Source organism: Diaphorina citri, unplaced genomic scaffold, assembly GCF_000475195.1.
Source record: "Diaphorina citri unplaced genomic scaffold, Diaci psyllid genome assembly version 1.1 scaffold1262, whole genome shotgun sequence".
NCBI classification, from domain to species: domain Eukaryota; kingdom Metazoa; phylum Arthropoda; class Insecta; order Hemiptera; family Psyllidae; genus Diaphorina; species Diaphorina citri.
In genome coordinates this window covers 51281-65195 of record NW_007378691.1, presented here as the reverse complement: position 1 = coordinate 65195, position 13915 = coordinate 51281, and the positions used below count along the sequence as shown (strand labels likewise).

Genomic DNA, 13915 nt, shown 5'->3' with positions numbered 1-13915 from the left:
TCTCCTTCTCTTCCCCTGACTATCAAATCAGTCTATAAAAAAAAAATAATAAAAAAAAAAAATCCAGACAAACCCGTGCAATAAGTAGGGTTAGGCCATTAAAGTCGTCAGTGATGGAACCTCTGTGACAGGAGCGTTCTCTACCACCTAACCCTTAGTCCTTTTTTCAAATACGTACCTATAGATAGTTACTGAATTCCTGGAATAACGACTAATAGGCATAAAGTTCTTTCTTTTTCTCTTTCCTTGAGAGAAAGCTCTTTTCTCTTATTTTCTCTCTTTTATTCATATTAAGATTTTTCATTTTTCATCTCTCTTCTCTTTTTCTTTCTCCGTCTTTCTCCCTCCAACGTTTCTTCATATAAAGAAAATTCAATGAAAACTTTGTTCTCTTTTCCCCTCCTCCTTCTCTCTAAACAGAAGGAAGAGGAGAAGGAGGAGGAGAAGGAGAAGAAGGAGGGGGAAGAGGAGGAGGAGAAGGAGAAGGAGAAGGAGAAGGAGGAGGAGAAAGAGAAGGAAGAGGAGAAGGTAGAAGAGGAGGAGGAGAAGGAGGAGAAGGTAGAAGAGGAGGAGAAGGAGGAGGAAGAGGAAGAGGAGAAGGAGGAGGAGAAGGAAAAGGAGGAGGAGGAAGAAGAAGAGGAAAAAGAGAATAAAGAGGAGATGCAGGAGGAAGTAAAGAAAGGAGAGAGAGAAGAAGAAGAGGAGGAGAAGAAAAAAGAAGAAGAGGAGAAAGGAAAGAGAAAAAGAGAAGGAAAGAGGGAGGTAAAGAGCAGAAGATGGAGGGGGCGAAATAGGTTTTTTTTACGTCTTCGGTCCTTGGGAATTTCCGGTAATGCCTCTTTCTCTTCCACCTAACAATAGATCAGTTGCGCTTACTTGGGTGATGTTTATAGGTTTTTTACAAAAAAAAAGTAGGGTAACGCGCTAGGTGGATGAACGAGGAAGAAGGAGTGAATAAAGGGAAGGAGGGAGGGGGAGAGAGAGAGGAGAGGATGGGTGGTTTTTTAATTAAAAATAAAATAAATAATAAGGAGAAAGAGAGAGAAAATGAGAGGGAGAGAGTGAAAAATTAAAATAGAGTTAGGTAAACTACGAAAATAAATTCTGAAAGTTATACGTTATACCACTTTCATACTATATCTCTATTTATGCCATTATACGTTGTACCAATCTAATACTCTTCGTTATATCTATGCCATTGTATAACGAAAAGATACTCTACGTGTGTAGACGTAATGGTTTCCAGACACCTAGTGACGTGAAATCATCTGACATCAATAGTCCAAACAAGCTATGTATTGGTAAGTTGAATGTTAAGCTACCCTTCATAGAAGGACAGCATGGATTTTATAAATAAAAAAAAATAATTTCTCACTTGGAGATCTCACTCTCCCGAAATAGAGAACGGAGACAGTGGATGGGAGAAAGCCAGCCGTTCCGAGAACGAACCTTATCTGTTTAGAATAAAATCCGCCGAGGGCGAGAATCAAACCCGCGACATTAAAGACATGGAAAGAGACTACCATCAGAATTACTTTAATTTTTCGTGTAAAAATTGTAAATTTAAGACCTAAATGAAAGTGTGAAATTAAAAAATCCTTTCAGAATGAGATTATTTTTTTCTTCTTCCTTTTCCCCTCCTCCTTCTTCTTTTTCTCCTCCTCCTCCTTTTTCTTCTTCTCCTCCTCCTCCTTCTCCTTCATTTTCAACTTCTTCTTCTTCTCCTCCTCCTTCATTTTCAACTTCTTCTTTTTCTCCTCCTCCTTCTCCTTCATTTTCAACTTCTTCTTCTCCTTTATCTTCTTTTTCCTCCTCTTCTTCTCCTTCTTTTTCCTCTTCTTTCAAGTAGGTAGCCTTAGACTTGACGGCTTGAGGAGGGGGGGGGGCTTTCAAGTTTGCTGCTTTTTCTCCTCCTCCTTCTCCTTCATTTTCAACTTCTTCTTCTCCTCCTCCTCCTCCTTCATTTTCAACTTCTTCTTTTTCTCCTCCTCCTTCTCCTTCATTTTCAACTTCTTCTTCTTCTCCTCCTCCTCCTTCTCCTTCATTTTCAACTTCTTCTTCTCCTCCTCCTCCTCCTTCATTTTCAACTTCTTCTTTTTCTCCTCCTCCTTCACGAACGAACGAACGAACGAACGAAATATTACAATGTAGGTATCTAAGTTTTAACTCCACAATTTCGCAATTAGTCTGTTTCGCAATAACTCTAGATCGGTTTGTCTGATTTTGATAGAAATAGAATTGAATACAACAGAGTAAACCTTGAAGCCTGAAAAGGAAAGCTCTGAAAAGTCTAATAATAGTAATAATTTAACCTACCTTTAAAACATGAGATGCAACACATCCCCAATATGGGACACAGCATCTCATTAACTCATTCTTTTTATTTTTTGCCATCTTTTCTTCTCTATTTTCCTCTATTCTTTCTTCAGTTACATATTTCTTTCTTCTTCTTTATTGTTTTTTCTTTTAATTTATTATGTTATGGCTGTCCATGTGTCCATGAATTGTGAATAAATATACTTGAGTATTTTGTTGAAAAAAAAAGTCCCTTTACCAATCTAACAATGTAAAGTCTCATATATTTCTCTTGGTATTTGGACCAGATACCTTGTTCCCTCAAGATTTTGGACCCGATTGGGCCTTTGGCAGCCCCGAATAGGCCCTCTATCTGAGTGAGTTCGATTAAATATTTATTAGATCTAATCAAGGGTAGGTACCTCTAATCAAGGGTAAAGGTAGAATAGAATAGATAAGTAGATAGGTAGGTACCTTCTAGTCTATTCCCTTCCTAACATCCTTCTCCCATAGAAACTTAGCCCTTAATTAGCAAAACCAGTTTTTTTGGCTTTATGGTTCTCTGGTCAAAATTTGCACCACCACTTTCGTGTTCCTGGTAAAAAGACCTTTAATTTGATTTATAGGTCGACCAGGTTTGGATAAGTCCTTCTATGGGGACAGACAGACACCGAAGCGAATACAATAGTCCGTCCCTATACTTTTTTTTTTATTACTATCGTAATAATAAAGGAAGGACGGGCTAATAAAAATGTTGATTTTTATTTATTTTTCCTCCTTGAAGACGAAATTGAATTTTCTTTGTGTCGATTTCTCTCTCCCTTTCCCCACCTCTTCTTCTTTTTCTTCTTCCTTTACTTTTCTTCTTCTTCTAGGTACATAGATACCTGTAATACCATCTTAACCTAGGTATGTACTTTAAAGATGCATCTACCATCTACCAGGGGAGTATTTAAAGGGGAGGCAAGGGGGCCCGCCTCCGGGCTTTGTTTTACCCCGTGGGGCAGACTCCGAAAAATTGGAGCATCCACTCTCAAGCATTTGAAATCGCAGGTAGCACTAGCCCCTCCTAACACCTTTCACTACACAAAAAGCCCATTCTGAGGCTTAGGTCTATAGACCTTAGGTGTAGGGGCAGAAAGGCCCCAAAGGTAGGTACCCGGTCCTTCCCCATCTAAAGCCCTTGAAATAGAATAGATAAGTAGATAGGTAGGTACCTTCTAGTCTATTCCCTTCCTAACATCCTTCTCCCATAGAAACTTAGCCCTTAATTAGGTATTTACTCGATCTAATCAAGGGTAGGTACCTCCTCCCTTCCAATCTGAAGCCCTTGAAATCAAAGGTACATAGGTATAGTAGTACAAATATGGACTAGATAGATAGGTGGGTATGTACAATTTACATAGGTAGGTAGGTAGGTAAGTATTATGTACGTAATTATGAATGTTTTCGCTGGGAACGTTACACTTTAATTGACAGTATGATTATGAACCTACATATGTAATTATGTATGTATTGAGAACCTATGTAATTGTGTATGTATTGAGCCTATGTAATTATGTATGTATTCAATATGAGTGGTGGAGAAAAAACAATTGCCTACAGAAATAATAGGTAATTATTACGCCCTGAAGGATTAGAAGAGGAAAGATGGCATCTCCACTAATATGTTTTCATTGGTGGAGATGTTAAATGCTCTTTTTTTTACTTTCCATTTTTCTTTTTGTGAAACGAAATTACATATTTGATTGTGAAAATTCAATATCTATTTAAGAATCAATCGCTAGGTCGTAAGTTCGATTCCCACCCAGGGCGGATTTTATCCTAAACAGATAAGGTCGTTCTCGGAACGGCTAGCTTTCTCCTATCCTGGCCTCCTTTGATTTCAGGACGATAAGACCTCCGTTGTCACAGTTCCCTCTATAAACATAAAAAAACGTCGATATTCGCCACTGGAAAGTAACTCTCACTCCCTTTATAAATATTATTCATAATATTTCAAGTGCCTTCATTAGAAAATGTACCTTTTTGTTGTTAATTACTTATTATTTACCTGAATAACTACATAGTTATGTAATATGTACAGCCCACTTGATCATTAAATTTAGCTTAGAATATTGGAAAACAATACCAAATTGAGTCGTCGAAAAATAAATACGGACAAAATTTGCATCATTACTTTCGTGTTCCTGGTAAAAAGACCTTTAATTTGATTTATAGGTCGACCAGGTTTGGACAAGTCCTTCTATGGGGACAGACAGACAGACACCGAAGCGAATAAAATAGTCCATCCCTATACCTTTTTTTTATTACTATCGTAATAATAAAGGAAGGACGGGCTAATAAAAATGTTGATTTTTATTTATTTTTCCTCCTTGAAGACGAAATAAAAGCAACATTTTCGTACCCCTCCAATCCATGGGTTTAGAAATTCCTTTACATTCATGCCTCTCCAAGAACGGAAAATTTCGGTCAGAAAATTTCCGCCCTGGCCGGGATTTGACCCCAGCGCCTTCAGGTTGAGAGTCAGTGCTCTTGACCACTCAGCCACAAAAGTGGACAGGAATTTGGGTCTGAATTTCAGAAACTCTCTAGTTGTTTATCCTGGCGTCCGAAAACCCGTTTTGCTTACAGAAAACAACCGTACAGACGAGTTTCGGGGATCATGATAGCAAAAAATCCTGAACCTTTGCGTTGAACTCGGTCTTATATTTGAGATGAATATTATGTTTTCCATCTTTGAACTCAAAATATCTGAAAATCGAAAGCAAAAAGATGCTCTTGTTGGTGATCTACAGTTGAAATAGCGGTTCTTTGTCGTAGGATGCCCATTCCGTAGTTTGTCCCTCATCAAATGGGTGACAAGAGACACAATACTTCCCGTTTGGGTGCTGGGTCAACACGAGAACACTAGAAAATAACCCGTTGAAATATTTAAAATACAAATATTCTAAATACGGGTGCAATTTTTTCGTTCATGTTAGGCATAAAACAGGGTAGGTAGCTAGGTAGGTAAGTACTAAAATGATTTTCAAAGGAACGTAAAAAAACCATGTGCTTGAAAACCTGAAAACCACTTCACCACCTGCCTCGGTGTTGAAGTTGTCAAGACGCTCGCCTGGTAAACAGGAGGGCGTGGGTTCAATCCCAGACAAGGTATGGAATTTTATCCTCAAAACAATTTGAGAATTTGACCACAATAATAGTCCTAGTCCTAGCCTACTCCTGGAGTAAAGGGACTTTGCAGTCATATGCGAGCAGTATAAATAAGCACTATTATTATTGAAAATGGTACTTGTGAAGTGGTCAAGACGCTCGCCTGGTAAACAGGAGGGCGTGGGTTCAATCCCAGACAAGGTATGGAATTTTATCCTCAAAATAATTTGAGAATTTGACCACAATAATAGTCCTAGCCTACTCCTGGAGTAAAGGGACTTTGCAGTCATATGCGAGCAGTATAAATAAGCACTATTATTATTGAAAATGGTACTTACTTGGTATTTTTGATATGCTCTCTCAGGAAAGGCGGATGGTAGCTGGGCACCATCGGATCTTTGGCTCCGTGCAGTATGAACGTGGGGGCCTCAATTTTGCCCAAATAGTCCTTACAAATATTTCCGTCCTGATGTTTGAGAATGTGAAGGAACGCGTCGCAGAATTGGCCCCATAGTTTGGTCAGCCCTGGTTCGGTATAGAGCTCTATCAGGGGGGATTTCATAGCAACCGACCATTTGCTGAGATCACGGATACCTGACGAAATGGAATAAATACTTGATTGAACTCCTGATGTTTGAGAATGTGAAGAAACGCGTCGCAGAATTGGCCCCATAGTTTGGTCAGCCCTGGTTCGGTGTAGAGCTCTATCAGGGGGGATTTCATAGCAACCGACCATTTGCTGAGATCACGGATACCTGACGAAATGGAATGAATACTTGATTGAAGACTCGGTAACTTCATGAAGGTCCATTTTAACTATTGGCTTGTATGGAAAACGAATAAAAAAAAGAATGCAAAGGTTGAGAAGGTTGCCCCGGGTGGGGATCGAACCTGCGACCAAACTCTTACAAGGCAGATGTGCTACCCTCTAAGCAGTCTAAGAAAACTAGGCTGGCTCTAGATTCTTGATTTGCATACGAAAAAACTCGTTTGTACATTTATACTTACTTTCATAAAGATCAATATCGGTTTAAGGTCAATTTCTCAAATAAATGAGGATAAAATTCCATGCCTCGACTGGGATTGAACCTGCGCCCTCCTGTTTACCAGGCGGGCGGCTTGACCACTACGCTACCGAGGTGATGTTATTCTACCTTTCACAATCGGATGGTTATTGAATTAATTCAAAAAGTAGACAATAATAATTTTTAATTACCAATGCAAATTTCACGAGGAAATCAAAACTTGATTGACGCTAAATGTAAATAAGTAAGTTACGTCTCTTGCGTCAATGGTTGTTGCGTTAGTCCATTATGCTGTGTCCACACATAGTCGACGCCGCGCCGTCCGTCGATCGACGAGGTGAATCTATGGATCAATGTTGTCGAGGCAGTGTACATAAAACAGGTAAATAAGACCAAAGGTTTTCGGGGAATGAAAGAAAAGTTTCGACCATAGTGCTACTAGCCTATCGATCAAGGAGGTTTTTCATCAATTTTCTAACAAGGGATATTGGGATATTCACTAAAGTACGTGGGACACATGGGTAGTGGGTACATGTTATTTTGGGTACGGCTACAGGGGTACAAGAGTTAGGTTTCTACCAAAGGCTATGGGTTCTTATAACATAACTAGGTAAAAATAGGTCCTTAGAACTAAGTAAAATCGGTCCTTTTCACTAGGTAAACGAACTAAAGCCTTAGCAAAACAAGGACCTACTTGTGTCACGTCCATTTCTCTAGGATTCTATTAATTTCATAGCTTGTTTTGACTTTTGATGTCAGCTGATTTCATTAGAGGAACATAAATCATATATGTTTAAAATAAATATGTATGAAGATTTCAACGGAGAAATAATAAATAAATAATGGTATGTAGGTACATACAAAGTATATCTATGTACGTAGAAGATACCTATTATAAACACATAGTATAGGTACCTCACTCTACCTCACCTATTTTTAAGATGGGTGTTTCATCGTCTTTTTTTATTTTGTACCGATGAAACATCTATTGCAGACTCGTGCGGTCTGTGTCGTAGCATGTCCATCCCGCAGTATGTCCCACGTCAGAAGAGACTCAATACTTCTTCTTCGCCTTTTCCCATGTTCAGATGGGGTCGGCGTTTGGCCTCGTCGGCCTCTAAATCTCCTCCAGCCCAAGAGACTCAATACCTACTTCCTAATATTTATATAGGTGCTCGGTAAACACGAAAACAGCAGAACCGCTAGGTCGCGGGTTCGATTCCCGTCCGGGATGAACTTTATCCAAAACAGATAAGGTTCGTTCTCGGAACGGCTGGCTTTCTCCTATCCTGTCCTATCTTCGATTTCGGGACGATAAGACCATAGCAGTTACAGTTTCCTCTGTCAAACCTCTTAAAAAAAAACTATTCTCTCTTCTTCTTCTTTTACTGCACCTTTTCCCAATTTTATTTGGGGTCGGCGTTACCCTCCTTTATCCGACCCCTCCATACCCTAATATCCAATGTCTCCTCCCTTTTCTCTCAAGTCTTCCTCAACCTTATCTCTCCTCCTTAGTTTTGGTCTCCCCCTCTTTCTCTTCTTCTGATCAGTCTATCAAAATAATAATAATAAAAAATAAAAAAAAATCGGACAAAACCGTTTGAGAGTTATTGCCCAACAAACCAAAAGCAAAATAATCGAGTTGAAACTCACAACTCGGTTCGCTCGTTCAAAAATAGAAGCTCTTGACTCCTAACTCATAACTCGGTTCGCTCGTTCAAAAATAGAAGCTCTTGACTCCTTGTTGGATCAACCTAGAGCAGATCATAATGGGTGGTGCGATCAATTAAAATCCAAAGGTAGAGCCACTATCTTCTGGTATTACAGGGGAACGTAGCTTCGAAAACAGGGTGGTCCACTAGTGTCTTGGCTCACGGGTCTTTAATTTTATTTTTTAGGACAAAACAAAGTCCGGCTCGGGCGAGAATCGAATCCGCGACCTAGGCAGATGCGCTAGGCTGGCTAAAGCCATTTGTTTTATGACCTACATAATTTTATTTTTTCTAACCTAATTTACCTTGGAACCACACCTGCCTTGTAAGTGCTAAGTCGCGGGATGTTTTATTCTGAAAACTGAAAAAAGGAGAGAATATATTTTTTTATGTGATATACTGGATGATTGTTGACCGAACGGTGTGGGTTCTAGGTTTTAACTCTTTTTACTTTCTATTACTACAGTATAGCGGAGCTATACTAGTAATGAAAGTATTGCAATCGGTCCAAATTTTTTAGTTTCATTTTTTCAAGAGGTTTGACAGAGGGAACTGTTACTGCTTAAGGTCTTATCGTCCCGAAATCGAAGGCAGAAGGAGGACAGGTTAGGAGAAAGCCAGCCGTTCCGAGAACGAACCTTATCCGTATAGGATAAAATCCGCCTCGGACGGGAATCGAACAGGCGACCTAGCATTTAAAGAAGAAGAAGGAGAGAAAAAAAAACATATGTACGTACCTGCATAAGTTTGAACGCCATTTCAGCATCCCTCTGGAAGTAGCCTGGTGAAAAGTCCCGCTCTGGAGGTCTGCTGTAACCATAGCCAGGAGGATCCCATACCACTAGGGTGAACTTTTCTTTGCTTAGATCTTCAATTTGGGGTTTGAAATCACTCCAGATTGAGCCTAGGAACAAAAGCACGGTAGGTTATAGCCTCTATTTAGGTTATAGCCTCTATTTATTTGTGTTTTAGTTACAACCTACAAGGGTAGAATTCTGCTACTCTTCCTCTTCTTCTTCTTCCTCGCCTTTTCCTGTGTACAGACGGGGTCGACATTTTTCGTCAGCCTCTCAATCAGCCCTACTAGGGTGATTGCTTTGACCTGACATTTGATTTTGGCTACAAAATTTTTACGAGTGGATGACCTATGAACAAAATAAAAATAGATTTTCTCTAATCTGTATTTATTGGGAAATGGGTGATTGCTTTGAACTGACATTTGATTTTGGCTACAAAATTTATACGAGTGGATGCCCTTTGCACTCAACCTTCGCTATTTCTTTCTTTAGCAAGGGAAATTCCAGGATGGTATCCTCCTTGTTTAAAGTCCCCTAGCCAGACAGAATTCTGCTACTCACTGCCACTGTTTTTCTTTTCTAATACATTATGTTGCTTACCTAAAGCTCCAGGCAAACATAGAACATTGTGAGGTCCAGTCCCTGTTTTCAAATAGTTTATTGTTTTGTTATCAATGACCACTTTTTGTTCCTGAAACAATTTTTTAAAAAGATAAACAAGTAGAACATTTACTTACTTGAAAATACATGAAACAATAACAAGATTGATTGCTTAAAAAAAAAAAAAAAAAAAAAAAAAAAAAAAAAAAAAAGGGGGAGTCCAAAATCCATCGAGCAAATCCAAGATTCCACCGAATGAATCCCTAATTTAAAAGAATCCATGAATCAACTGAATGCATTCCCAATAGTCGAAAAGGTGTTGGAAAAAGGGATGATCGTATCGCGCAAACACAAAAATATACCAGACCTTGTTTAGACTGCTCTAAAGGGACTTTTATACCAGACCTTGTTTAGAGTTTTTCGTCAGCCTCTCAATCAGCCCTACTAGGGTGATTGCTTTGACCTGACATTTGATTTTGGCTACAAAATTTTTACGAGTGGATGCCTTGCACTCAACCTTCGCTATTTCTTTAGCAAGGGAAATTTCAGGATGGTATCCTCCCTGTTTAAAGTCCCCTAGCCAGACAGAATTCTGCTACTCACTGCTCCTGTTTTTCTTTTCTAATACATTATGTTGCTTACCTAAAGCTCCAGGCAAACATAGAACATTGTGAGGTCCAGTCCCTGTTTTCAAATATTTATACCAGACCTTGTTTAGACTGCTCTAAAGGGACTTTTATACCAGACCTTGTTTAAACTGCTCTAAAGGGACTTTTATACCAGACCTTGTTTAGACTGCTCTAAAGGGACTTTTATACCAGACCTTGTTTAGACTGCTCTAAAGGGACTTTTCCGTCCTATTCGGACAGGATATATCTTATTCGATTCCACGGGAGCTGGCGAGAGATACCACCCCGTAAGCATACATTATTACTGTAGAAAAATTACTCCGGGGGGAAAATGAAAATATAATTCCTCTATTATACAAATGTGAATAAGGGGTGTCTCCGAGAAAACGTCTTCTGGCTGACTTTTGATCTGATTTCCAGGAGATTTAAAATGAAGACACTGGGCAGAACTAGAGCTATTCCGGACTTTAACCATCATCAATAAAATTAGTAATAGGAAAGTAAAAAAAGCCAGCCTAGTTAGCTAAAGTGTCTGCCTTGTACGCGCTAGGTCGCGGGTTCGATTTCCACCTGGGTTGGGTCAGGGTAGTTTGTGTCGACGGAATAGTCCCAAACCAGGTCGCGTATAAACCCAGTAGTGCAATAGTCCTAAACTAAAATGGACGCGGCACATAAGGGATCAGGAAGAGACCAACTTAACATAATAATAATGTTTAAAAAGTTAGAACTTTTAAGGGTATACACAACACTTGGTAAAACAAATTAAAATCAATAGGTTAAAGGAAAAACAGATCGCTTTTTATTGTAAAACAAAAAAAAAAGCGATCTGTTTTTCCTTTCACCTATTAATAATAATGTGTTGACCGACGTACGCAAGTTCTTACTTTCCCGAAATTTTTCATCACCGAAATTTAAATACAACTTGTAAATTTTAGCTAATACCTACCTAAATACCCACCTGGCACCTATGCATGTTAAGCTGATAAGTGCCGATAAGAACGAAACGCGTCCTAAGGGGGGGCTGAAATTGGTTCTTTTTGGGCGTTTTAAAGCATTCCAAAATCGAGGACATCTATTGCAATCAATTTAAGGGGCACCCTGTTTTATTTTGCAAAAGAAATGGAGGGAGGGAAAGGAAAGGGAGAGGGAAGGAGCAAAAGCGAATGAGGGGAGGGGATATATTTTTACCCCTTAATGGAAATCATATTTCATGAAACTGTCTTATTAAACAAGCATTAATTTTTATATTATTTTCCTACACATTATTTTCAGCAGCTATCCCCATGCCCGGAAAACTTTCTTCTATAAGCTTTTTCCCTAATAATTTAGCAGGAGACTAGGATATTCATAAATGGCCTTTAGGCGCGAGCCTTGAGGCTAGCTGTGTAATGTTTTAAAATTATGGTACCTTAGGTGCTATAATCTATGTAAATAAAATCTATCTTATGTATGTTAAATAAAATTTTCCTTTTGTCTGTATATTACCCTAAAACCGAGAATTTTTTTATTATCCTTATTCGTTATCCTCAAGCATCAGGGAGGGAACTCTGGCATAATATTAGGCATAAAATCGTTTGTCTGTTATGTTGGCCTGTTTTTGTAATTAATTAACCAACCTTGGTGGTGTAGTGGTTAGCACGGTGGACTTTGGATCTGGAGGTTGGTGGTTCAAGTCCTAGTCAAGTCATAAAATTTAGTGTAGTGCATTAAGCAGGGAACAACATTTGTGACAAGCATTTATGCTTAACACAATTGAAATTCCTTTCCCAGTGTGCCTAATTTTAGCCATAACTAGCTAAGCTAAACTTCTTACAAAGTAAAATAGAAATACTTACAGGTATGAGAAGACTACAATGTACAGTCATTTTAATTATTGGACCTTAACAAACTACTGTAAAATACAGCCCTAGCAAATCCTTAATGTAAGTGCATACCTATCAACAATGGTGAGCTTATTGTAAGTGCATACCTATCAACAACGGGGGATGTCCACAATGGAGCTACAAGTGGTTGTTACCTTTGAGCATTCTTGGAGACACTGTCTCTGAGAACACCTTGGATTTAACCATTTCTATGATATGGTTGTAGTAGATCCCAGAGTGCAATCATTGGCACACTTACCTTAGAATTAGTTCTGTGGTGGTTGTGGTGAAAGAGTGAAAGGACACAAGTTCAAATCCTATCCAAAGCATGAAATTTTACGTATATTTTCATTTGAGTAACTTGAAGAAGAGGTGAAGAGGTATTTGCAAATATTAAATTCGTATGCCTTTGTAAATTCTTGCACTAGTAGTCTAGTACGTAGAACTTACCTTATGAACTTTGGTGGTTTTCCGTTTTTAACGTTTTTTCAGTTATCTTTTTTCCCTTTTTCCTTTTTTTTACCGGTTTGAAAATTTCAAAATTCAAAAAATCCCGCCTCCTTCCCCCCTCTGTCGTCACGTTTTATCACCGGGTGTACCAACCTTTTTTTATGCATGAATTTTTGTAACCTTATTTTCAGCAGAAAAGGAAAAGGAGGGCCTGATAAGTAAAGTTTATCAATTCTATGGATCATCCATTTATTGTGCATACTTAAATTACCCAAATTGGCAATAAAATTTGAGGGAGAAAAATGTAAAAGATTTTTTTTACCTTCTTTCCGACCATGCGTTTGAAACGTATTTGGTGCTGCGCTCTAGGGGGAATTATTTACACTTCAAGAATTTTGTTTACATTTACAATCAGCTGATCAAAAAGTACAAAGGTCACTTCACTTCCATTTTCCATTCCACAAGGAGGAAATCAAATCAAAATCACGTATGTACCTACTCTAGATTTTACAAGGCAAAAAAAAAAAAAGATAATTAGTAGAGTTTTCCCAAGTTGAAATTGAGATTATCTACCTAGATTTTACTATACGGTTCCTCGTTAGTTGAACGTCGGAATGGCACTGATAAGTGATCAGTAATTCAGTAGCACCGCGACCTCCTCTTGTGTAGTAACATCCGATGTACGTATATACGTAAATACCTGGGTATGTGTAAGTCCTTGGTTTTTTCTATCTGAAACAAAACCAAGAACACCAAATAAAATTAACAATTTAGCAGAGTTTTACCAACTTTTTAGCTCCCAACAGCCTGTTGGATTAGCTCTGTTGAGAATGTACAAATCAAATGGACTTGACAGCAAATGCCAATCAGAATCACTTCAATTACTAGCTGGTAAGAATGACTAGACAAATTAAAAGAATAAAAGAAAACTAGATCCATATAATTTCTTGATAAAAAAAAACTCTTAATATTCTGATTTACACACACATGTAAGTTAACTGGGTAATGTATTACTGATAGTTTAAGTACAACACTGTTGTTATGCCATTTGTAAGTGCTTGTTTTCAAAAAGGAAATGGAAAACGGAAAGTAAACATAGCTGCCTCGCTAATCAAGTAATCACACAAAACAAATGAAACCATAATAATGAAGTGTTATCAGTTATGTTGGTATACCTACCTCTCACAAGTCTCACATACTTACTGATAAGAACAAAGGGAACTGATAACTAGAACCTAGAGGTTAGTCAGGTATATTTTATAATTTTTTCCTCCCCAAGTATTTTTATGGTAATAAATGAGAATACTTAAAAAAAAAAAAAAAAAAAAAAAAAAAAAAAAAATTTTAAAAAAAAAAGGGGGGGGAAAAAAAAAGGGGCCCAAATAAAAC

At 38.2% G+C, this 13915-nt stretch overlaps 1 protein-coding gene and 1 long non-coding RNA gene across 2 annotated transcripts; both read right to left on the bottom strand.

The window, feature by feature from the left end:
* Positions 1-4693: 4693 nt before the first annotated feature.
* Positions 4694-9734, bottom strand: LOC103515044 (valacyclovir hydrolase-like). Its single transcript, XM_026827857.1, has 7 exons — positions 9723-9734; positions 9586-9676; positions 8926-9092; positions 6460-6481; positions 6076-6206; positions 5790-5914; positions 4694-5049 (listed from the first exon to the last, which is right to left on the bottom strand). Exons 1-7 carry the CDS (start codon positions 9732-9734, stop codon positions 4959-4961), a joined length of 639 nt encoding a protein of 212 aa, XP_026683658.1. The 3' UTR covers positions 4694-4958.
* A 128-nt stretch (positions 9735-9862) lies between these two features.
* On the bottom strand, positions 9863-10956 carry LOC113469865. The gene is made up of 2 exons (XR_003393151.1): positions 10371-10956; positions 9863-9990 (listed from the first exon to the last, which is right to left on the bottom strand). It is a non-coding gene; the product is annotated as an uncharacterized LOC113469865 (long non-coding RNA).
* Between the last annotated feature and the right edge of the window lie 2959 nt (positions 10957-13915).